Source organism: Aquarana catesbeiana, linkage group LG08 (assembly GCF_042186555.1).
Source record: "Aquarana catesbeiana isolate 2022-GZ linkage group LG08, ASM4218655v1, whole genome shotgun sequence".
In the NCBI taxonomy this organism is placed as follows: Eukaryota; Metazoa; Chordata; class Amphibia; order Anura; family Ranidae; genus Aquarana; species Aquarana catesbeiana.
The window spans coordinates 50,376,128-50,402,529 of NC_133331.1; the positions used below are offsets into that span (position 1 = coordinate 50,376,128).

A 26,402-nucleotide genomic window follows, 5' to 3' on the forward strand; every position below is an offset into this window, starting at 1 on the left:
AAATAGGTGTATATTGATTGGTTTGTGTAAAAGTTATAGCATCTACAAACTATGGGATATATATACTGGAATTTTTATTTTCTTTATACTAGTAATGATAGTGATCAGCAACTGCGATAGTGCGGTGAGAAATCTGACGCTAACTGACACTGGGGGGAACTGACTAACTGACACATCAGCAGTGACATTATTACAGCGATCAGTGATAACTGATAATATTATACATTGTCACTTTACTAATGACACTGGCTGGGAAGGGGTTAACATCAATGGCGTTAAATGTGTGTCTGTGTAATGTGTGTACAGTGTGCTGCTTTTACTACTAGATCTCTCAGTTTCTCATCCCTGCAGGGATGAGAAACTGAGAGATCGTTCTCTCTGTACAGAGCTCTGTGTTGAATGTCAACACAGAGCTCTTGGCTGTGATTGGACACAGCTGATCAGCAGGTCCCGGCCGCAAATCATTAGCTAGGATTTGCTGACAGGTTCCCGCTGTGAACAGTGAAATTAGAAAACGCCACCATTATACTGGCTGGAAAATGTCAACTCAAAATTCTTACCGGCACAGTCTCTCCATGCTGGGATTGCTTTCTGGAAGAACAATATGTAGATTCTTAAAGCTGAACGTCAGGCACAAGAAATTTTATTTAAATCTATTCCTTAATAGCCACAACAAATATAAATCCACTTTGTGAGCACTAGATGCATTTTCAAACCCAGATATTACCCTGTAAACATAGTAGTGACCATAGGTGTGCACAGCCTCTCACATTAGGGTGTGCACCCCAAAGCTCAAACACACATCTTCCTCTGCAGCCTCAGCCGCACTGGACAGTGAATGAATGGGAAGTGCTCTGTGCTGAGCGGCGTCCTGTTCATTCACAAACTGAAGCATAGTAAACACAATTTACTATACTTCAGTTATGAATGAACACAGTGAGTGAGTGTGTTCATTTAGAAAAGGAAGGCACTGGTAAATTACATATTTACTTGCCCCCCCCCCCCCCCAGCAGCCGAGGGAGAGGAGAGGAGGGAAGCCAGCAGCACTGCAGGGGGGCAACACAGGGGGAAGCCTGGCCAGTAATGGGGAATCAGCACTGAAGATAGTGATTAGGGTGTCACACACCCATAGTAGTGACATCATCACTGTGCTGTACATAACCTGTGCAGAGAGCAGAGCTGTGGGAGGGTCCCAGCAGGCCCCACCCACTACAGGCTGCCTGTAGAAAACTACAGGAGGGGGCGGAGACAAGACCAGTCACCCTGCACAAGGAGAGAGAGCAGCAGTGAGCGGTCTTTATTACAGGAAAAGTCTGCATAGATCTGGAATAAATACACAAATCACACCGAGATTCCAGGAACAATACACATGACTCTTAGCCAATATTTGATTAGCCCGGAGTTCTTCTTTATCAGGGTGATAGTCACGTATTGCAGGTTACTGATGAGGAAGAAGCCCCGCCACCCCCGCCTCCCCCCAGTACAAGCATCCATCAATTTGCAGCATTGATCAGGGCTCATCTTGGGATAGAAGAGAGACTGCTGGGCTTTCATGATCCAGTCCTCTCCCCATACAGGATCAATACATTTACCTTGCAGTCGATGCGGCAGACGTGTTTACATTGTGTAACAGAGGACAGTACAATCCCCGACGCACACAGCAATCTGTGCTCTACAGATCTCACCACACACACAGTCCCCGCAGTGCAGGCTAATGGACAGATCATTTGTAGCTACAGATAGAACAACTGACACCCCACCCAACTAGGGTTGTCACCTCATCCCTTTAAACCCGAACACATATTAATTACACAGGTTCTGTGGCTGATTAAGGTGGTAATTAAACTCACTTGCTGCCTTATCTGCATTTAATTAGCCTCAGAACCTGTGTAATACATATGTGTTCGGGTTTAAAGGGATGAGGTGGCAACTCTACGCCCAACCCCCCCCATACACCAAACATCAGTAGTTATAAACCTGAACTGGATGGCTATTTCGTTTGCTCTGTGCACTGTTTCTGCCAATATTTTGCCTTTCCTGGTTCCTCCTTTCTGGCTGGTAGGAGGGGCCAGCAGGTTGCTGTACTTCCTGAAAAGTGAAAACATCACAGCACCCTGTCCCATAGCTCCCAACTGTCGCTGATTTCGAGGGACTGCCCCTGATTTGGAGCAATGTCCCTCTGTACCTCATTCCTCTTCAGTTGTCCCTCATTTTGGTCTGATCTATATAGTTGTATATAAAATGTACTTTTTATCTATCAAAAAGTGTTTTCCAGCGCTAAACCTTTCATCTGATGATATGATCTAAATTGCTGCATTTGTAAATTCCAGAAGCCAATATAAAGGAATAGTAGTAGTAAAAAAAGCACTTGTGGGTTTATCCAATCTTTTTTTTTTTTTTTTTTTTGTACAATTCTCCTTTAAGGGGGTGTGGCAAGGGGTGTGTCCTATGCCTGCATACTTTTGCTGATAGGTGTCCCTCATTCCCATCTCAAAAAGTTGGGAGGTATGGTGTCCCAGTACACCTCTCAAGACCCCTCAGTCTTGATGCAAGCATTGGGCAGGCTCCTGAGAGGAGTTCTACAAATAACACAATGCCTCCATGGGTGGCTGTCAGTCTGGAGGAGTGGGCGTTCCTAGACAGGTTGTATTTCATAGAGACCGCCCTGGGTAATGCCCACATGTGATGTTGAGCCTCCATGATTGAAAGAACTGAAATGCAATAAATGAAAGAGATGGGCCAGGGACAGTCAGAATGGGGAGAAAAACTGTGCAAGTGTTCAGCTAGCTAGGTTTAGAACATTAGATTTAGGGGCCACCACCATAGGTCTGGCCTTATGGTTAGGTTTGGGACTGTGGTTAGGGTCCACCACTATAGGCCATGACCTGGTTAGGGTTATATCCTTAAGGTTATGATCAGGAGGTTAGGTTTAAGATCATGATTAGGGTCCATCACTATAAACCATAATCTGTTTAAGGTTAGGGCCTTATGGTTAAGCTTAGGAGGTTAGGTTTAGGATTAGATAAGGGCCCACTACTATAGGCCATGACCTGGTTAGCATTACGTCCTTAGGGTTATGCTTAGATGGTTTGGTTTAAGATTATGGCTCAGGTCCATCATGATAGACCATGACATGGTTGGGGTTGCATCCTTAGGGTTATGTTTAGAAGGTTTGGTTTAAGATTATGGTTCAGGTCCATCACTATAAGCCATGGCATGGTTGGGGTTACGTCCTTAGGGTTATGTTTAAGAGGTAAGGTTTAAAACTATGGTTCAGGTCTACCACTGTAAGCCATGGCATGGTTGGAGTTATGTCCTTAGGGTTATGTTTAAGAGGTTAGCTTTAAGATTATGGTTAGGGTCCATCACCATAGGTCATGACCTGTTTAGGGTTAGGGCATTAGGATTAAGTTTAGAAGGTTATGTTTAAGATTATGGTTAGGGTCCATCACTATAGGTCATGACATGGTTGAGGTTATGTCCTTAGGGTTATGTTTAGGAGGCTAGGTTTAAGATTATAGTTGGGGTCCATCACCATGGTGCATAACCTGCTTAAGGTTAGGGCCTTAAGGTTAAGTTTAGGAAGTTAAGTTTAGGATTAGAGCTCCATCACCATAGTGTCAGGTCTGATGGACAGAACACCAATCACTGTCTATGTGACTGGGATCTTAGTAGCTGGTTGGAGAGGTGGACTGTCTGACATCACAATCTGATTCTTGGCGTTTTTTTTCTCCTGCAGGGAATGAGCTGCTGGAAAACTCTCCATATGAACCAGTCAACACACGACTCTCCGACATCTTCAAAATGGAGACCAGCCTGACAGGTAAGGGGACCCGCGAGGGTCAGTGGAGATATTATTGAATAACAGAGCTGTCACTTGTTTCTGACTAACGTTATTGTATTCACGTTTCTGGATTCCAAACTGCCTACACCAACACTTCCCTACAAATATTCTGTGGGTGTCTCAGAGTGCGATTTATAGGAATACCAATTGATACAATGCAAAGAAGTGTTTGCCGTTCCACTTCTCTGCAATGTTGTAATTGTGTGTTGTAGTTCATGGTGCTCTGAGAATGACAGTGAATCCTGTGTGGGTATAGAACCTCAGCAGCAAGTTGACCCTTCAAACTGTTTTACAATGTTGCCGTGGAACTTTGGAATGGTTGTCACAGCTAAATCTTCCATCTAGTGCTGCTGTTGACTGATTCTAGGACACAATACTAGTTCCAGGGTGGAGCACACCTGAGGGCTCACTTACAATGCATTGTGGGTTCCAGGAGGGCATTTGTACATTTCTGGATAAAGTGGACCTGTCAGTAACTTTACTTGAATAATATTGTGACGTGTCACAATATACAGCAACAGTATCATTTTTCAGAAAAGCTCCACCTTGTGTGAATAAAAATCTTCCCTTGAGCTCCACTCAGTAACTTTGCCCAGGCTAAGATGTTGTCATCAGTCTGCTGCAGGCATCTCCTCCAGGGATCAAAATGCAAATGGTGACTTTATAGCAAGCCAGCCATAGATGGATCAAATCTCGTCCAGTTCAGCAGGGACCAACTAAGATTCAATGCATCTATGGCAGCTGGTTGTACCCAAGTTGATCAACCTATCGACTTGGGTACAACCAGCTTGTCAAATTTTTCATGTGTGGTGTTGTATGAGTGTTACCCATCTCTGGACTGGGGAACTTGGGGTTCTTGCAACAATCTGCCAGCGTGCTAGTTGATTTTCAAGGATGCGCAATGTACAGTGATAGCTTATGTGTCGGTCGGCCTCCTTTGTTCCTCTACCCCCCAGTACCCCCATTCTTCAGATTTGGTGGCAGCACGGTGGGATCTGACACCCCTGTTGTTAGTATTGGTGGCCGCAGTGGGATAGCTGACCAGCTGTTTTTTTAGGTATTGGTGAAAGTAGCTGGGGTCTGTTGTCACAGGGGAATGTGTTGCTGGGGCAGGCGTTAAAGAGAACCTATGCTTTGCCCATGTAGGGGACATTTGAGGGGTAAAGATGGGTTCTCCTCCAAATCAAGGACCTTTAATCCATACAGCAAGGATATGTCTTTTATTCTGTATATAGAAAAGTAACATTTTTTTACTAACTAATATATGTATAGGATCACTTCCCTGCTCAACCAACCTGTGCAGTCAAAAGGTAAGAAGCAGCTTCAGTCTACACGTCTCCAGTAAATCACAACCACTGACGCGTTTCGCCCCACTCACTGGGGCTTAGTCATTTTTTACTAACTGGCATATAGTGGTGATTGGACACCGGGGGGGGGGGGGGGGCGCTACCATCCAAAGCACCGTCCGGTCTCCTTCTTATCCAACAGATGGATCCATTCCAGCTCCTAGACTGCTGCCAGAACAAATACAAGACCGGAGAGGAACACTCCGTGCGGAAAGTGTCATCCTTTATTATTTCTGAATGGTTCTCTGTGGGATTTTCCCCCGGCTGTCCCGGAGATCCAGGAACAGGAGCCGAGTTTAATGCCGTACCGCTTGCTGGGGAAAAGAAAAAAAAAAAAACCCGAGCTATCGCCTGTTTAAATATTTAGCACCTCGGCGTTGTATTTTTCCTCTTATTATTTGAGCCGCGCCTCGTTCTACATGCACTTGTGGGACCGCAGCTTTGTCACCGCTATAAATATCCGACACGCGGGCTATCTCTTCTGATTTGCTGTGACAACGCTGGAGATGGGCATGCTGGGAAAGATGGATATAATGGGCTCTTTCTCGCTATAAAAATAAAAGGTTTCATTTGGAATTTTCGATACCCGGAGGGCCCCGCGTTCCTGAGGCTTGCGTTTTGTCTGGATTCGATTTTGTGAGATACACGGGGAAGAGATCGGCTTGCAGAAATACTTCTTATTAAAGCTTGTCAATGTATTATAAACCAAGTTTTTTTTATTGTGTTTGTAATTCTTTATGTATATTGGGGGGCCAACATATTCCATACATTATATGGACACCTAACCATCACACCTACATGAGGCTGTCGCATGACCTAGTCCAATATCATGACCCTTATGGAGCTGTGCCCATCGTGGCCATGGTATTGGCCATTATGGGTGACCACTGTGACAGCCAATCACAGTGTTCACATAATTAGGCAGACCTTCCTGCCTCCCAGGCAGATAAAGTGGTTGTAAACCTCAGGCATGAAATATGAACAAAGCATGTGTCTCTATACTGTGTACTTGTCTCAATCCAGAGCGCTAAGTGTCATTTCTGTATGTTGCCTCATTCCTCTATCAGCATGAGTCACTTATGTTGCCACCTCTTTGTTGTAAGATCTTTCAGATCTAGATATGTATATGTCCATACAACTACAATGATTGAGGTGTATGCACAAAATACAGAACGAGTCAACACTTATGACAAGTTTTCCTGACACCAAGAGAAAAATGGTGACATGGGAAGGATCACCAGCACACAGCCTGTGATTGACAGCCTCAGCTCTGTTCCTGTGTGCTGTGTGAAGGGGGGTGTGTCCCTTTCCTCCAATTAGCTCTCAGAACCTTACTGAGCGCTGCAGTGTGTAACTTATCTCCGCCCCTTTTTTTTCTGAATGCTCAGACAAGCTTTATAAGTTTTGGACTCTGAACATATGTGGAAAGGAGAAGACTGCAGATAAACATGTACAACTTATGTAGGATGATTGGTTTAATCTCCTGAGGCCAATCAGTTCACTGAGTATATGTAAGGGTTTAGAACCACTTAAAAAGGAACTAAACCCTCCTATCCTTTTCAGCCATCCTAGCCTCTGTATGATTTGCAAAAGCCATGGTGCTGCACATGTGATCAGTTGTGACACCAGATATTTGATGGTTTGACAGTTTGGTTGAAAACACAAGCATTTCTGGCATGCTGGGAATGTAACTGTTTTTTGAAACCTTTAAATCGATGGGCTTAGTTCCACTTTAATGCTGGGTTAACATTAGTGCGCTGTGCGACATCGCATGCGATTCTCACCGCTCTGCTGTGCAAATCACATATCTGTGCGATGCGAATTCAGCCATGCAGATTGGCTGAATTTGCATCACATTCAGACCAAACTCGCACAGGACCCTTTTTTTGGTTCACACCCATACGATCCGATTCATGTCCTAATTGACAGTTCGCACTGCAATATGTGAGGCGATCTGGGGGGGTCATTAACTTTGTATTGACACTCCCAGCGGTTCGCATATGACAGTATGAACTGCCTGTGAGTCGGGTGCGATGCGGGAACCCACAGTGGATTCGCAGGGCTTCCTGCATTGCACCAATGAGAACCAAGCCTGAGCCCCCGATCACACCGGTGCTACTTTTTTTTTTTTTTTTATTATATTTTTATTGAAAAATGCACAAAAGATGACAATTACAGATAGATAAACGGCCATTCTACACCACAGTCAACAGGGTAATAAGAGTCTGTGTAAATACCACAATCCAACAGTATCTGTTTATAGGACTGTAAAAGGCAGATATGTGCAATCAATAAAGATTTCAAAACATTTGAAAATGCCGCACCGATTTGAAAAAAAGGTTCCCGCACTATTTTTTGCTATTTCGGGTGCAACTTACATAAACATCTGTGCATGAAGTCGCACAGATGTCAGCCAAATCGCACGTGAAATCGCAGTGACCTGCGACTTTGAAGTTGTGTGATTTCAAGTGAAGTTGTGCGATTTCAAAGTCGGATGCGGTGTGAACGGGGGGCTAAAGGGACACCGGGACTGGGCGGGAAGGGGTTAAGACTTGACATGTTTGGGGTCTACTTACTCGAAACAACCTCATTATTTAGATTTTACCGCCCACACAAACTTTGTGGCTATAAGATCTTTATCGGACCCCTTGTGATAACAATAAAACTAAGTAAAAAAAAAAAAAAAACACAAATGCAAACGCTCATCTGAAGTGTATGAAAATAACGCATGCATCAGGGATATTAGATATCATTGCGCACACCAGAGTTAAAGCAATAACTTTACTACTACTATCATTCACTGTTCACTCTAAACTGATGACCTGTATATACAGGTTTCTAAAATTCAGGGCATTTTTTTTTATTTATTTATTTATTTTTTTAATTTTTTTTAGGGAATAGGGGCAGGAACTCCCCCCTTCCAAGTCACCCCTTGTCTCTGCTCCCTACCCACCTCCGAGCACCGTCCCTTGGGTCCACCCCCTCCCCACCTCCCAGTATTGCCCCTTTTCAGAGAATACAAAACCAAGCATAGGCGTGCGCACAGGGTGTGCCGGATGTGCCTGGGCACACCCTAATCATCCCTTGTGCATTAGCATTATCGCTCTGTGTGGCGACAGGAAGATGAGGAAAATAAGGGCCCCAGCAAGGGGTTAAAGGTGCGCTTCCCTGAGAACTGAAATTTTAAGGCTTGCAAAAGCTTCCACGGTACAATAATCTGATCGTTAGTACAGAGCTTTCCAGAGCCGATCACAACAGTTCCTCCCAAATTATCCAAAGGGACAAATGCAAAAATGTGTCTCGTACGATACCAGAACGCACAATTTGTGTTTACATAGTACAGTTTTCGTCTGAAAATAAAATACAAATACAGGACATCATTTCCGAAGTTGTATTTTGTCATATGAGAATTTTCGTAGGTTTATTAACCTCTTAATTTTCGATACGGAGACTAGCAGAAGATCGGTGTGCTGCTTTTTCTCCTCCCCCAGCTCTTATGCAGCTGAGAACAGAGGGAGTGTGATTATTTATAAAAAGGGAAAAGGGCTATTGATAATGGTTTTTTACATCAATACAAAATTTTTCCCTTTCATTTCTATTTTAAACAGAAGTGTTTTTTTTGTTTTTGTTTTTTTTTACATGGTGATTGTTTACAATCACTTTAAAGTGTTACTAAACCCACTACAGTAAAATCAGTCTGTATATGTAGTAAGCATGTTTGTTATACTCCCTGTGGACCCTAAGGGGTCAATCCTCTGCATTATGTAAAAAAGACTGTTTGATCCTGTCTGCTCGGATCCTCCTCTTCTTCCACAGCCCCCAATCCATCTCCTGATAGTACAGAGCCTTGGGGACACTCTGCACATGCTCAGTTTGGTGTGTATTGCTAGAGAGTTTTTTTTATTTTTTGTTGGGATGGTGTATGTGATCAGCACAGGGCCAATCAGCACTGTCCAGACAGAGGGTCAGGGGTCCTGCAGTCTTATAGGACAGTCAGAGGAGAATGAAAACTCCTCCTACAAGCTTTAACCAGACACTGATAGAAGTCACAAGACTGCTATATACTGCTGATGAGAAAAGGTATTTAGCAGTTTATATTTACTAAAATAATTGTATTTCCATGTTCTGTGTACTGTGGGAGACCAGATATAGTGACTGCAGGGTCCTGGGTTTAGTAACACTCTAAAGGCCCGTACACATGATACAAAAATCAGAAGTCAAATTTTGTCCGACGAACAATCTGCCAATTTTCGGATCGTTAGTAGGGTACTTTCGACAGCCAATTCAGATTTTTCATTCAACAAAAGCTGGACGTACAGACTTTCAAAATTTTTGTTGTACGTGAACTCAACATCTGATTTTCGTTTATTAGTACGGTTTTCATTTGAAGAAAATTGTAAGAGCAAGACTACGCATGCTCAGAAACGAATACATACAAAACTACACATGACGTCACTTCTGAAGTTTGAATTCTGAAGTACGAGAATTTTCGCATGGTGAGTAACCTCTTCACTCTCGACATAAGACTAGCATGCCATAAAAAACAGACAAACAGTCGTCCGAAAATCTGATCGTGTGTACTAGGCTTTAGGCTAGGTTCAGACCTGTGTGGCTTTGCTCTGTGTGTAGGGCAGCCCATTCATTTCAATGGGGGAAAAAAGTCCCTGCCCCTATTTTAAAAATCTTGCCACACTGAACTGCATGGTGTTGCGGCACCATGTGGATTGGCATGTGTAAAGTGCGCCAAGGTTGCTGATGCATGGGTGTGCCGATTAATAGCACCTCCCACGTGCCTGCCAAAGTGCAACACGTTTCTGTGTGATTTTGAATGTGCGCCTCAGCTGCAGAGATGCAAACCTAGCCTAAGGAAGTTTGACTGTAATTGGTGATTCAGAATTCAATGAAAAAGAACAAAGGCTTCAGGAAGTACTTTCCCAGTGACCCTGTGAGGTGTCCTCTGGAATCTTGCTACAGTCAATCACATAGAACTGAATAATATTGTATATGAAGTGATATGATTTAGCACGGCTGCAGAGTTTGCACGGAAATTTCTCTAACTTGTTGCCTAGAATTGTAAATTTAGATGTGATTTGTCAGCAGCATGTGATGTCCGTCTGTCCGCGCTTCATTAGTAGCCCCGCCCACTCCTGTCACATTACTTGGACAGCTGGCACTCATTACTGAACTTGCTATTTTTTGGTAAATCGATGAATGATGGAAGAGGAAGGATGAACAGACGCTGCAGGTGACACACAGACAGAAGAATCCCGTTGGGAAAATCCTCAGAGCCTCAGTTTGGCAGCGTTGAGGCCGCGTCTGCGATCTGTTGGAAGAGACGCAGCTTCTGTGAGCGTTGTGTGCGAGGCGTGTTCATGTTTTTATTAGGAAAGGTTGCTGTGCAAGCATTAAATATTCTCCTTATCTGCCTCCACTGTGCTCGTCTGCTTCCAATTGTCCAATTTCCGTTCGCTAAATTAAAGCTGACCTCCAGGCAGATATAAAAAGGCACAAATGAATCCAGCTCTGTAATCACGAATACATCATTAAATACAAGCTGTGGATCTGTTCTGGTATTGGCCTCTTGCAGTCTCTGCACAGCAGAGCTCAGACTAGGAGAGGGAGAAGCCACACAAGCAGCCAATCAATTCGTTTGGCTGCACGGTGGTTTTGTGCTTGGCCTTGCAGCACTGGTGTCCCTAGTTCCAATTCCGGTTTAGGACACTATCTGCATGGAGTTTGCGTGTTCTGCCTGTGCTTGCTGTGGATTCCTTCCTAAACCTGAAGTTAATCACCTGACTTTGCCTGTCTCCTTACAATTTACTCTTCTTCTTCTTCCTCCTCCTCCTTCCCCCCAGTCCTCCATCTTCATCCTCAGCCCCCCCCGACACGGCAGGCTGCAATAATCCCAAGTACATTCAGAGACATTGCGGTTACATGTCAGTGGGGGTCTTGTCTGTGCTGATAGAAAACCTTTCAGTTTGATTTGCCGAGAGTGACATGGGGTGAGGGGGCGTTCAGGGAATTCAATGGCCTCAGATGATATAGAGACACTTCTTCCTAATGTCCCTGGAAGGGGGCTCTTCTACTAATTGAATCTGAATATTCATTGTGACCATTTGCATAAAATCTATAGTATGTGGAGCCCAGGAACGCCTTCCTAGTACAGACGCTTCTCACAGGTCTCATCCCATCTCATATCCCAAAATGATTCCTCATTAAAAGATAGTGAGCGGGGCTATGCAAATCATTCCTCTATATCCCATCAGCTGGATCAGAGCTCTTCAGGCTTTGTACTATGAAGGCACATTGTATATTTTACTAATAATTGTGGGCTGGAAAAAAAAATCAGTTTTTATAAATGAACGAAATTTAAATGAATGAATAAGTCCCCTCTTACATCCAGGAGTGCCCAGCAGAGTCCCCCCTTACATCTAGAAGTGCAGAGTCCCCCATTACATCCAAGAGTGCCCAGCAGAACCCCCCCCTTATATTCAAGAGTACAGCCCCCCTTACATCCAGGAGTGCCAAGCTGAGTGTCCCCCCACCCATCCAGGAGTGCCCAGCAGAGTTCTCCCCGTACATCTAGGAGTCCACCCCCCCCCCTTGTATCCAGGAGTACAGCTCCCCCCCTTTGCATCCAGGAGTACAGACCCCCCCCCCTTTGCATCCAGGAGTACAGCCCCCCCCCCCCCTTTACATCCAGTACAGCCCCCCACCCCTTACATCCAGGAGTGCCAAGCTGAGTGTCCCCCCACCCATCCAGGAGTGCCCAGCAGAGTTCTCCCCGTACATCTAGGAGTCCACCCCCCCTTTGCATCCAGGAGTACAGCCCCCCCTTTACATCCAGGAGCACAGCCCCCCCCTTTACATCCAGGAGTACAGCCCCCCCCTTTACATCCAGGAGTACAGCCCCCCTTTACATCCAGTACAGCCCCCCACCTCTTACATCCAGGAGCACCAAGCTGAGTATCCCCCCACCCATCCAGGAGTGCCCAGCAGAGTTCTCCCCGTACATCTAGGAGTCAACACCCCCCCCCCCCCCTGCATCCAGGAGTACAGCCCCCCTTTACATCCAGGAGTACAGCTCCCCCCCCCTTACATCCAGGGGTACAGCCCCCCCTTTACATCCAGGGGTACAGCCCCCCCCCTTACATCCAGGAGTACAGATCCCCCCCCTTACATCTAGGAGTGTCAAACTGAGTGTCCCCCCACCCATCCAGGAGTGCCCAGCAGAGTTCTCCCCGTACATCTAAGAGTCCACCCCCCCCTTACATCCAGGAGTGCCAAACTGAGTAGCCCCCCTTACATCCAGAAGTACCCCCCCTTACATCCAGGAGCTCCAGGCAGGGTTCTCCTCTTACATGCAAGAGTGCCTATCAGAATCCCCCCTTACATCTAGAAGTGCAGAGGTGCCCAGTAGGGTTCTCCCCTTATATTTAGGAGTAAAGCCCCCCCCATCCCAAAGTGCTCATCAGAGTTCTCCTTGAACATCCAGAAGTCCACCCCCCCCCCCCTTACATCCAGGAGTGCCCCCTCCACCTATCCAGAAATGCCCAGCAGAGTTCCCCCCTTACATTTAGAAGTGAAGAGTCCTTCCACCTACATCCAGGAGTACAGCCCCCCCTTTACATGCCCCCCCCCCCCCTTACATCCAGGAGTACAGCCCCTTTACATCCAGAAGTACAGCCCCCCTTACATCCAGGAGTGCCCAGCCGTGTGTCCCCCACATCGGGGAGTGCCCAGCAGAGTCCCCCCCCTTTACATCCAGGAGTGCCCAGCAGAGTCCCCCCTTACATCCAGGTGCTCCTGGCAGGGTTCTCCTCTTACATGCAAGAGTGCCTATCAGAGTCCCCCCCCCCCAGTACATTCAGGAGTGCAGGATCACACCCTCACATTTAGGAGTGCTGATCAGAGTCCCCCTTATCAGCATCCCCCTTACATCCAGAGGTGCCCAGCAGAGTCCCCTGTGCAGGAGCTTCCTGTAATAAAGACCGCTCACTGGTGTTCTCTCCGCCCCCTCCTGTAGTTTTCTACAGGCAGCCTGTAGTGGGTGTGGCCTGCTGGGCCCCTCCCACAGCTCTGCTCTCTGAATAGCTATTACAAGGTAATATCTGGGTTTGCAAAGGTATTTGGTTCACACAAAGTGAATTAATATTCTTTGTGGCTGTGAATAAATATCTTCAAATGAAAATGTTTGTTCCTGGAGCTCAGCTGTAAAGTCGATGTGTGACTGGATGGTCTTTCTGAATTATAAACAGCTGTCATGTTTTCCATCACATCCTGTTTTCACCTTTTTCTCATCCCTTTCCCCTTCTCCTTGCTGCTGATCTCCTCCAGCCAGTTTCAGACATTTTATTGGCTTGGTTTACATCTCATTTAATAAAAAAAAAATTAAAAAAATAAAAGTATGATTGGAGTATCCAAATGTCTGTAAAAGATTTCCAATGACCTTGTACTGCGCTTCACCCCCAGCAGGCGCCCCACGCTGACTTAACTCATTTTGTCACATGACCTTGTCCTAGGTGGATGCCACAATGGAATCACCGACTACAACACATTTTAATAGCTGATTCACCAGACAGAATGTTGGCAAAAACTCCAGAATTTAAAGCAGAATTTTAATCTGCTTCTGTTGTATCTTCCTTGGTTCCAGTGGCAGCCCGTCCATTCGGGGCACATGGGTGCCGCCCCCTCCCTGTCCATGCGTCCAGACCCCTAATCTACATGCAGGACGCCGGACGCATGAATTCCAATGGGGAGGGTGTTTTCTTTCGAAGCACGTGATTAGAGCCAGAGGCTCTAATTGGCTTCCAAAATGGGTGGGCTCAGGGCGTAGAGCACTGCGCTCCGAGCCCATCCAGTTGTGTGACAATAGCGAATGAATATTCGTTATTGTCACACTGATCCTCCTCCCGGCCAATCAGGAAGCGGGTCCTGAGCCGCCTTAATTGGCTGAAAGGACAGGTGATTCTATTGGACGCCTAGGAGGAGGATGCAGAGGAGGAGGAAACGTGATGGAAGCCTCCGCCCACTGCCTGTAGGAGCGCTGCCTGCCCGCAACCAAGATGGGGTAAGTGCGGAGTTGGATGACTGACTGTGAGACCCCCCGGGGGGGGGGGGAGGGTGCAGGTGACCCGACTGACAGCAGGGGGGTGGAGCCGCCGTCCTCAAAAAAAAATAAAACACCAGCGTCCACTGCATGGCCATGATTAAGGCCTGATGGCTGAAACGCGTTGGATTTTTTGACTGTTGTTCACATGCAATAATAAAATGTATTAGCCGACTTCCATGGCACCGGCCTTTCTCTCTTTTTTGCATAGACCCCTCAGCCATGATTCAAGCAGTGGGAGGAGTTATGCAGATGTTAGGAGAAGAGAGCAGAGTGACAGAGAGATGAGCTCATCAGTGTACAAGCTGATTGGAGAAGAGAGTATAATAATACAAGTGTGTGACTGTGTAAGGACATTAGAGTGCAAGCTCTTCTAGTGCAGAAAATGATGTACCGGTCTTCTCTGTAGAGTACTATGAAATATGTCAGAAATATATACACTTACCAGCCACTTTATTAGGTACAGCAGGTATGGCATCACACAGTTGCTGAAGATTTGTTGGCTGCACATCCATGATGCAAATCTCCCATTCCACCACATCCCAAAGGTGTTCTATTGGATGAGATCTGGTGACTGTGGAGGCCATTGGAGTACAGGGACCTCATTGTCATGTTCAACAAACCAGTGGTGAGATGATTTGATCTTTGTGACATGGTGTATTATCCTGCTGGAAGGAGCCATCAGAAGATGGGGACACTGTAGTCATAAATGGATGGACATGGTCAGCAACAATACTCAGGTAGGTCGTGGCATTTAAATGATGCTCAATTGGTACTAAAGGGGCCCAAAGTGTGCCAAGAAAATATCCCCCCCACACCATTACACCACCACCAGCCTGAACCGTTGGTACAAGACAGGATGGATCCATGCTTTCATGTTGTTTACGCCAAATTCTGACCCGACCATCTGAATGTCACAGCTGAAATCGAGGCTAATCAGACCAGGCAAGGTTTTTCCAATCTTCTATTGTCCAACTTTGGTGAGCCCGTGCAAAATGTAGTCTCACATTTTAGCTGATAGGAGTGGCACCCGTTGTGGTCTTCTGCTGCTGTAGCCCATCTGCTTCAAGGTTCGATGTGTTGTGCTTTCAGAGATGGTATTCTGCATACCTTGGATGTAACGAGTGGTCATTTGAGTTACTGTCACCTTTCTATCATCTCAAACCAGTCTGCTCATTTTCCTCTGACATCAACAAGGCATTTTCCTTCGCATAACTGCCACTCACTGGATATTTTCTCTTTTTCGGACAATTCTCTGTAAACCCGAGGGATGGTTGTGTGAAAATCCCAGTAGATCGGCAGTTTTTGAAATACTCAGACCAGCCTGTCTGGCACCAACAACCATGCCACGTTCAAAGTCACTTAAATCCCCTTTCTTCCCCATTCTGATGCTCAGTTTGAGCTTCAGCAAGTCGTCTTCACCATGTCTAGATGCAGAAATGCACTGAGTTGCTGCCATGTGATTGGCTGTGTTACCAAGCAATTGAACAGGTGTACCTAATAAAGTGGCCGGTGAGTGTACAGTAAATGCATAATAATAATAATAGTTTGTGACTGTGGGGAGACATTAGAGGGTAAGCTCCTCTGGTGCAGAGACTGATGTATATACCTCATTATTTATATGTATATTATATATGTGCTAACAAAGGACAGGCTGATAGGAGGAGAGTGCGGAGTGATAGGAGAGGAGCTCATTGGTGTACTGCACATGTACTAATAAAGGACAGGCTGATAGGAGGAGAGAGCGGAGTGACAGAGAGAGGAGCTCATCCACTATTCTACTTCTCCTTTCACTGCCCAATCACAGGCTAGGGGAGGGACAAGACCTGTAAGTGTTACTGAACTGCAACAGAGAAAAATCCGGTCTCCTGTGCTGTCAGACAGGACTGTGCAGTGTGGTAGAGCTGTGTAAATCTCAGGACTGGATAGACAGAAATACAAATCCTTTGGCAGGTGAAATAATAGCCCCCATATATGTATTTTATCTGCATATTTAGCGTTAAGTTTGGAGTTTTCTCCGGACTTTACTGTCATATTTCTCATCCGCCACGCTAATCTAATCCTCTCCAGAGAAGACGTATTGTTTGTCCGATACAATCGGGTCCAATAATTGATGTATGAAGGCGCCTTAATCACTTCAGTATTGGCCGGCGGCTGTTTAGGCCGTAATTTTTAATCCATAGAAAAGCAAAATCTCCGTTATTTACGGGCAGACACCTTGCGCGAGGATAAAATATGAAAATGGCGCTGTGCTTCCCGTATGGCGAGCCCAACCCGCCGCCCGACAACTTTTCTGAATTTCTCCCGATGTCAGGAGCCGCTAATGGAATTTGTATGGAACATGACGTCTTAATATTTCATACGAAAGATACATTTCTAAAAATAATAAAATCAAAGCTGGTGATATGAAGCCGGGACGGCGTAATCACATTTCGCAGAGCGGGATCGCACTTTTGCTGGGGAACGAATGAGAAAGTATTATATTTTTCCTGCTAGTATATTTTATGACAGTTGTGCATTATTAAAATCTCCCTAGTATAGCGGATTTATACCGAGGACTGGGGCGCCGAGACTGCCGGATTGTTATAGTGAGGATTCTTTTATCGTTAACCCTGTAGTGGAGATGAGGCGCGGTCCGCAGACAACGGAAATGTTCTACAGAACCGTCCCGGGATACACACAACCAAATCTTAGGATCAAACTACAAGTTCCTGAGCAATTGAAGACGTTATAATATTAAAGAGAACCCCCCAATATTGGTCATGTGACTTCTAGAGGCCGCTGGGAAATCATGTGACCTCTGAACAGCGCTGCGGAATATGTTGGAGCTATTTAAATGAATAATAATGATAGCGTGTGACTGCGGTGGTACATTAGAATGTAAGCTCCACTGGTGCAGAGACTGATATAACTGGCTCAGTGTTCTCTGTACAGCACCTTGGTATGTGTCAGAGCCATATAAATGTATAATAATAATAATTGTGTGTAACTATGCTGGAGGCATTAGAGTGTAAGCTTCTTTGCTACAGAGACTGATGTACCTGGCTCAGTATTCTCTGTACAGCACTACAGAATATCTTAGAGCTATATGCATGTATAATAGTGTGTGAATGCAGTGGTGCATTAGAATGTAAGCTCCTTTGGTGCAAAGACTGATGTGAATGGCTCACTGTTCTTTGTACAGCACCTTGGTATATGTCAGAGCTTTATAAATGTATAATAATAGTGTGTGACTGTTGTGGGAACATTAGAGTGTAAGCCCTTCTGCTACAGACTGATGACTGATGTGACTGGCTCAGTATTCTCTGCACAGCACTACGGAATATGTCAGAGCTATATAAATGTATAATAATAGTGTGTGACCGCAGTGGTACATTAGAATGTAAGCTTCTTTGGTGCAGAGACTGATGTGACTGGCTCAGTGTTATTTGTACAGCACCTTGGTATATGTCAGAGCTATATAAATGTATAATAATGGGTGACTATCGTGGGGCATTAGAGCGTAAGCTCCTCTGGTGCAGAGACTGACGGGACTGGCTCAGTGTTCTCTGTACAAAACCTTGGTATATGTCAGAGCTATAATGAAAAGCATAATAATAATAGTGTGTGACTGTGGGGGGACATTAGAATGTAAGCTCCTCTGGTGCAGCACCTTGCTATATGTCAGTTATATCAATGTCTAATAAGAGTGTGTAACTGTGGTGGGACATTAGAGTGTAAGCTCCTCTGGACGATGTGATGTGAATGGCTCAGTGTTCTCTGTACAGCATGGAATATGTCAGAGCTATATAAATGTATAATACAAATAATAATAGTGTATGCCTGTGGTGGAACATTAGAGTGTAAGCTCCTCTGCTGAAAGAACTGATGTTCTCTGTACAGCACCACAGTATATACCAGAGCTATGGTTAACTCAGTGCTCTCTGCACAGCACTGCAGAATATGTCAAGGCTATATAAATGTATAATAATATTAGTGTGTGACTGTGGTGGGGACATTAGAGTGTAAGCTTCTCTGGTGCAGAAACTGATGTGTCTGGCTCAGTGTTCTCTGTACGGCACTGTGGAATATGTCAGAGCTATAGAAATATATAACAATAGTAATAGTGTGTGGTGGCTGTGATAGGACTTTAGAGTGTAAGCTCCTCTGGCACAGGGACTGCTGTGACTGACTCAGTGCTCTCTGTACAGCACCTTGTTATGTGTCAGAGCTATATAAATGTATAATAGTGTGTGACTGTGGTGGGGAGATTAGAATGTAAGCTCCTTTGATGCAGAGAGTAATAAGACTGGCTCAGTGTTCTCTGTATAGCACTATGGAATATGCTAGAGCTATAAAAATGTATAAGGCGCCTTTCACACGGACGGCTATTCTGCCGCAGTTAAAAGCATGTTTTTTTTTCCTGTGAAATTCAAGACTCCAGGCACTGCGATCAGCTGCATTTGCACAGTGCGATTAGCTGCGGTTGCGTTTAGCTGCGGTTTGCCATTTCCATGGCAACCCGACAGGGTACCGACTCGCAATGTTTGGTATGAATCTTGAGGGGGAACTCCACGCCAAATTTTAAATACAAAACCGGCATGGGTTCCCCCTTCAGGAGCATACCAGGCCCTTCGGTCTGGTATGGATGTTCCAGGCCCTTTGGTCTGGTATGGATGTTCCAGGCCCTTTGGTCTGGTATGGATGTTAAGGGGAACCCCCTACGCCGAAAAAACGGCGTGGGGTCCCCCCAAAATCCATACCAGACCCTTATCCGAGCACGCAGCCTGGTCGGTCAGGAAAGGGAGTGCGGATGGTCGAGCGCCCCCCCTCCTGAGCCGTAACAGGCCGCATGCCCTCAACATGGGGGGTGGGTGCTTTGGGGGAGGGGGGCGCCCTGCGGCCCCCCCCACCCCAAAGCACCTTGTCCCCATGTTGATGAGGACAAGGGCCTCTTCCGACAACCCTGGCCGTTGGTTGTCGGGGTCTGCATGCGGAGGGCTTATCGGAATTCGGAAGCCCCCTTTAATAAGGGGGCCCACAGATCCCGGCCCCCCACCCTATGTGAATGAGTATGGGGTACATGGTACCCCTACCCATTCACCTAGTGAAAAAGTGTCAAGAAAAAAACACACCACAGATTTTTAAAGTAATTTATTAGACAGCTCCGGGGGGTCTTCTTCCGGCTTCGGGGGTCTCTCCAGTTCTTCTCTGCGCTCTCCGGGTCTTCTGCCGGGCTCCTCCGCTATCTTCTGCTCTTTTGCCTTTCCCGATGAGCAGCTCGGCGCTGTTATCTGCAGCTGACGCAGTCAATTCTATTTTTTCTATCCGCACAGAACCGCATGTATCTAATTCGCAACTAAACGCAGTGTGTGAATGGAGCCATAGGAAAGCATTGTGTGCTTTTAGCTGTGGTAGAAAATTAGAAAATCCGCAGCTAAAAGCACCATTCTATCCGTCCGTGTGAAAGGGGCCTAATAGTGTGTGACTTTATGGGGGGACATTAGAGTGTAAGCTCCTCTGGTGCAGAGGCTGCTGTGACTGGCTCAATGTTCTCTGTACAGCACAGTAATATAAGTGGTGGAACATCAGAATGTAAAGTTGGCCATACCATAGTAGATATGCTACGCACATTCGTATGAAAAATCTAACTAATCTAAAAATCACATTAGATAATGCCATCAGAGATTTGGCGAATGACATTCAAAAGTACTTTAAAATTTCGTTTGCATTTAACATAAAATTTTGGAATAAAGGGTATTTTTCGAAACAAAAACCACATTCTGATATGAATTGGCTCAGTGTTCTCTGTACAACACCATGAAATATGTCAGAGCTATATAAATGTATAATAGTGTGTAACTGTGGGGGAGGGGGAGCATTAGAGTGTAAGCTCCTCTGGTGCAGAGACTGATGTGTATAGCGCATTATTTTGTATAATAGTAGTGTTGTCACTATGGTGGGGGACATTAGAGTGTTGGGAAGTCCCCATGTTTGACCCACATTATTCTCGGACTGCCCCGTCCCGGATCTGATCATCTCTCCAGATAAACTCTGCTCTCCGCTCTGTGATGGGTCTGGCACTCTTCTGAAGACAGTACTGTATTCCTGGTCTACATTCTAATTAGTCACTGCAGTTGTTTTATGGCTTTGTGATGTTTCTGGCTGTGTAGAGTAAGCTCCCTTTTATGATGATTTTATGGCTTTTTCATTTCACTTTGAAAGAACTGGAATATCAGATAAAAAATTTCCTTCACCAAGGATAATTGTTTCCCTGATTTTCAAAGAGAGAGACAGAGTCCTGAGTCCCCCAGTCATGGTTGGATGGAGCGTGGGATGGAGTTCAGCAGAAGGCTATATTGTCCTCCTGAACAGGGCTATTCATCCTGGGAGGGTGGCCTTTCACTGAGGACTCTTCACCTCGTTCTCACTAAGGCATGAGTCATTTTTTATCCTTTTTTTTTTTTCATGCAACCAGCGGGTTGAACAAAATAAAAAAATATGTCTATTCTCCCATCCACACACTTGATGTGGATAAGGGAATCCTCCTCGCCATCACATACACTGATACACTGATCAGTACTGTCGGCTACAGCTGTCGGTGCTGATTGAGTGCGGAAAAATCCAGCAGGTCGGTTGTATAGAAGCTGATCGGTAGATTGACTTCTGTACAATCTCCCTGCCCATACATGGATCAAAATTCTGCTGGTCCCTGCTGAACTGGCCATATTTCGATCCATTTATGGCCAGCTTAAAGCGGAGCTCCAGCGCTCAGCAGCTACAAATACTGTAGCTGCTAACTTTTAAAATTAGGACACTTACCTGTCCAGGGATCCTGTGATGTGGGCACCCGAGGTGATCTTTCAATCGGCTCTCAGGTGCTGCCGTTGCTATTTCTTGTTAAGATGGTCCCCTACTGCGTATGCGTGAAGCGCGCTGAGAATTCTGAATGGCCAGGCGGCAGAGGAAGGAGAAGGGAGGCCGAGATTCCAAGTGGCTACGCCGCGGTAAAGTCACCCGGAAGTGGAAGCGGGTACCTGTCAAAACCCCTCCGAAAAGTGCCAAATGTGGCAGCGGAGGGGGGGGGGGGGAGCAAACAAGTGGAGCTTCCCCTTTTGGGTGGAACTCTGCTTTAAGGTGTTATCAAACCCAGACCAAGGAAAACTCTCATTACATGCTATATAATATTATTATTATTATTATACAGGATTTATAAAGGGCCAACCATTTGCACAGCGCTTTACAACAGTTACAATATAATTACTTGTCGACCACCCCATATCAGATTTACTTCTACAGGGTGGCCACGCTGCACAGTATGTATAGTCAGGTCCATAAATATTGGGACATCGACACAATTCTAATCTTTTCGGCACCACAACAATGGATTTGAAATGAAATGAACAAGATGTGCTTTACACATCTTCAAACTTTCCATCAAACTTACACTTTTTAATACTTGGTTGCAAATCCTTTGCAGTCAATTACAGCCTGAAGTCTGGAACACATAGACATCACCAGACGCTGGGTTTCATCCCTGGTGATGCTCTGCCAGGCCTCTACTGCAACTGTCTTCAGTTCCTGCTTGTTCTTGGGGCATTTTCCCTTCAGTTTTGTCTTCAGCAAGTGAAATGCATGCTCAATCGGATTCAGGTCAGGTGATTGACTTGGCCATTGCATAACATTCCACTTCTTTCCCTTAAAAAACTCTTTGGTTGCTTTCGCAGTATGCTTCGGGTCATTGTCCATCTGCACTGTGAAGCGCCATCCAATGATTTCTGAAGCATTTTGCTGAATATGAGCAGATAATATTGCCTGAAACACTTCAGAATTCATCCTGCTGCTTTTGTCAGCAGTCACATCATCAATAAATACAAGAGAACCAGTTCCATTGGCAGCCATACATGCCCACACCATGACCCTACCACCACTTTGCTTCACTGATGAGGTGGTATGCTTTGGATCATTAGAAGTTCCTTTCTTTCTCCATACTCTTCTCTTCCCATCACTCTGGTACAAGTTGATCTTGGTCTCATCTGTCCATAGGATGTTGTTCCAGAACTGTGAAGGCTTTTTTAGATCTAGTCTGGCCTTCCTGTTTTTGAGACTCACCAATGGTTTACATCTTGTGGTGAACCCTCTGTATTCACTCTGGTGAAGTCTTCTCTTGATTGTTGACTTTGACACACCTACACCTACCTCCTGGAGAGTGTTCTTGATCTGGCCAACTGTTGTGAAGGGTGTTTTCTTCACCAGGGAAAGAATTCTTCGGTCATCCACCACAGTTGTTTTCCGAGGTCTTCCGGTTCTTTTGGTGTTGCTGATCTCACCGGTGCGTTATTTCTTTTTAAGGATGTTCCAAACAGTTGATTTGGCCACACCTAATGTTTTTGCTCTCTCTCTGATGGGTTTGTTTTGTTTTTTCAGCCTAATGATGGCTTGCTTCACTGATAGTGACAGCTCTTTGGATCTCATATTGAGAGTTGACAGCAACAGATTCCAAATGCAAATAGCACACTTGAAATTAACTCTGGACCTTTTATCTGCTCCTTGTAAATGGGATAATGAGGGAATAACACACACCTAGCAATGGAACAGCTGAGCAGCCAATTGTCCCATTACTTTTGGTCCCTTAAAAAGTGGGAGGCACATATACAAACTGTTGTAATTCCTACACCGTTCACCTGATTTGGATGTAAATACTCTCAAATTAAAGCTGAAAGTCTGCAGTTAAAGCACATCTTGTTCGTTTCATTTCAAATCCATTGTGGTGGTGTATAGAGCCAAAAAGATTAGAATTGTGTCAATGTCCCAATATTTATGGACCTGACTGTATGTATGTGTGATCTTGCACTTCTGGGTATCGGGCACAAGGGCATGCCACCGCCACCGGCTCGCTCCCGCTGTGGTTTTACACAGCGGGAACTGACCAGCGGGCCCTGAGGACCCGATGTCCACCAGCTTGCTGATCGTTCTGCACACAGGGAGAACGGCAGTCTGCCTATGTAAACAGGGCAAATTGCCATTCTGTCAGTAGGGAAGGCATGGATCCTGTGTTTCTGTAAAGCAGGGACACCGATCCATGCCCTCCACTACTAAAAGCACCTCCCACTACACTGAATCACCAGCTAGGCACACATTTAACCCTTTGATGGCCCCTGATGTTATCCAGTGTCATTAGTACATTGACAGTGCATATTTTTGGCACTGATCACTGTATTTTTGTCACTGGTCCCCAAAAAAGTGTCAGGTGTCCAGTTTGTCCACCGCAATATCGCAGTCCCGCAGTCGCTGATCGTCGCCATTACGAGTCAAAAATGAAGAAAAATAATACAGAATACATATTGGCCTATACTGATGAAAACAATTAGATTTTTTTTACATTTTTTTTATTGGATATGTTTTATAGTAGAAAATAAAAAAATATTGTTTGTTTTTTATTTTCAAAATTGTCTGTCTTTTTTTGTTTATAGCGCAAAAAATAACGCAGAGGTGATCAAATACCACCAAAAGAAAGCTCTATTTGTGGGAAAAAGGGACATAAATTTTATTTGGGTAGAGCGTCGCACGAGTGTGCAATTGTCAGTTAAAGTAACATAGTGCTGTATCGCAAAAAATGACCTGGTCAGGAAGGGGGTAAATCTTCCGGAGGTGAAGTGAATCAATATATCAGAGTGTTCATACTCCCAAAGCCACTAAAGCATTTGTTTTGCGTAGAGCGAAATATACCTGGTTGATCCTGCCTTCAGCTGTCTCTCCCATCTTCTGTGTGTCCCCATTGCAGGTTGAGATTGTATAGGTCAGCTGGTGTCCTCTACTGAGCATGCTTTAGTTTCAGTTCCCTTCTAAGCTCTTCATATCCTCCTTTTTCTTATCTGTGCAACCCACATCACTATAGAGTCACACATGTGGGCGTATACAGAATTGACACTCCCTTCCCTCCTTTTCCATGTCCTTCTATTGCTAAACACTATGGGGGCAGGGTATTGCATGTAATAATATGACATTCATTAAGAAACTGGGGGGATGGCAGAGGACACTGCTATGGGCAGGCAGAGGCCCCTACTGTGGGATGGGGGGGATGCCAGAGGACACTGCTATGGGGGGCATAGGACACTGCTATGGGGGGCAGAGAACACTGCTATGGGGCAGGGGACACTACTGTGGGGGGTGGCAGAGGACACTGTTATGGGGGAGGGCACTACAGAGGGGGGGGGGGGAGCAGAGGACACTCCAGCCCCTTCCTCTTTATTCCACCTGCACCTGGTCACAAGTAAGAAGCAAAACCTGGTTTGGATCCCACACTGCCAAGGTGGCCCGGAGAACCCGGACCAGATTCCACCTTTGTTTCCCACATATGAAAACATGGAAAGGTGACGCATAGCATCCCTTAACCACCTCGCATTTCATTTTGTCACAATCTGTATATGCATACAGGCTTTTGGGCCATAGAGAACATCGATAAATCCGATCTAAAAGCCACAGTTATGGAGATAATGGGGGAACTGGGATTTGGGTCCAACAGAGGAACAGTCCAGAGTGCTATTTGTGTATTTAGGATGACATATTTAATATAACAGTTCAAAAGATCCATATACTGGAGATGGGAGGCGAAAGCTGCAAGATAGAATGGGTTTGCCTGACTGTCAGTGAGCGGATGGGCTGCACACATAACACGTCTTTACCAGACAGTTCTTGCCTGAAGAAAAGATGATCCAAAATATGAGCTGTATGCGATAACAGTCTATCTAGTAAGACCGCAGCAAAAGATGAAGGCAGAGTTTAGCATTGAAACTAAAACTCTTGGGGGTATTTCAAGCCGCAGTGAAACTAATGATCGGTAGAGAAGTGTCTGCAAAGTCACTGAAGAGCCATAAAGGTGAATTCCGAATCATAAAGGTGACTAGGGAGCCATAATGGTGGCTGTAAGGTCATATAGGTGACTGTGCTTGCCATAATAGTCGCTGTGCAGCTATAGGGGTGATTGTAGCGGCATAGAGAAGAGTGTAAGATCATGACTGCAGAGCCATAATGGGGACTCTAAGGTTACAGAGGGAGTTGTAGAGCTATGAAGGTAGTTTAGGAACATAGAGACAACTGTAGTGTAGTGTGTAGTAGTATTATAGTGTAGTGTAGTGTGTAGTAGTATGATAGTGCAGTGCAGGGTGTAGTAGTATTATAGTGTAGTGTAGGGTGTAGTAGTATTATAGTGTATTGTAGTGTAGTGTAGGGTGTATTAGTATTATAGTGTAGTGTAGGGTGTTATAGTCATGTACTGTAGTGTAGGGTGTAATAGTCATATTATAGTGTAGTGTAGGGTTTAGTAGAGTTTTAAAGGTGACACTGACATCATAGAGATGAATCCATGGTCATAGAGATATGGTAGAAAGTGTAGATTCAGAACAGTCACTGTGTATAGAGGTGACTGTACAGCTATAAAGATGGCTAAAACCATATCCATAACTGCAGAGACATAGAGGGGGAAGTAGAACAATAATGATGACTGAGTTATAGAGATGAATACAGAGACATAGAGGACACAACAGAGTCATAGAGATGGTGGCTGTACAGTGTTCTCATAAAGCTAAACACAGGGTCATATAGGGCATAACAGATGTCCTCAATCCACTTATCAACAGGGACCGCTGTGCCCCCCATCCCTTCTTATCCCTTCTTACTGCATATGCCTAAAATGATCAGACCGACACTCTTTGGAGTGAAAATTGGCCATATCGATCATTTATTAACAAATGGCCAACATATAAAAACATTCCTTTAAACAGAAATGTAATAATAATAATCACAATAATAACCAAGGTTGCCGGTCTTTGGAGGCACTAACGAACCAGCAACAGGTTTGTATCCCCAGCCATAGAACACTGGCTCGAGAACAATCTCAACTTTCCGACAACACCTCAATTTCCACAAATTTCCAGTTAACCCAGCGACTGTAAAGCCCTCCTATACCTCTTGAATTGAATTGTATTTTTGCTGTATTGTCTCCCATTATATTGTAAAGCAGTGCGCAAACTGTTGGCGCTATATAAATCCCTATAAAATAATAACAATAATAATAGAGGGGACTTTAGACATATAGAGGAGATTGTAGACCTATAGAGGTGAC

At 45.1% G+C, this 26,402-nt stretch overlaps 1 protein-coding gene across 1 annotated transcript in view; it reads left to right on the forward strand.

Moving 5' to 3' along the window:
• Positions 1-26,402, forward strand: part of GFRA1 (GDNF family receptor alpha 1) — a 273,358-nt gene that overhangs the window by 46,443 nt on the left and 200,513 nt on the right. Inside the window, exon 3 of the mRNA XM_073595826.1 lies at positions 3,740-3,823. Coding sequence (XP_073451927.1) covers positions 3,740-3,823 — 84 coding nt within the window. The remainder of the gene's footprint in view (positions 1-3,739; positions 3,824-26,402) is intronic.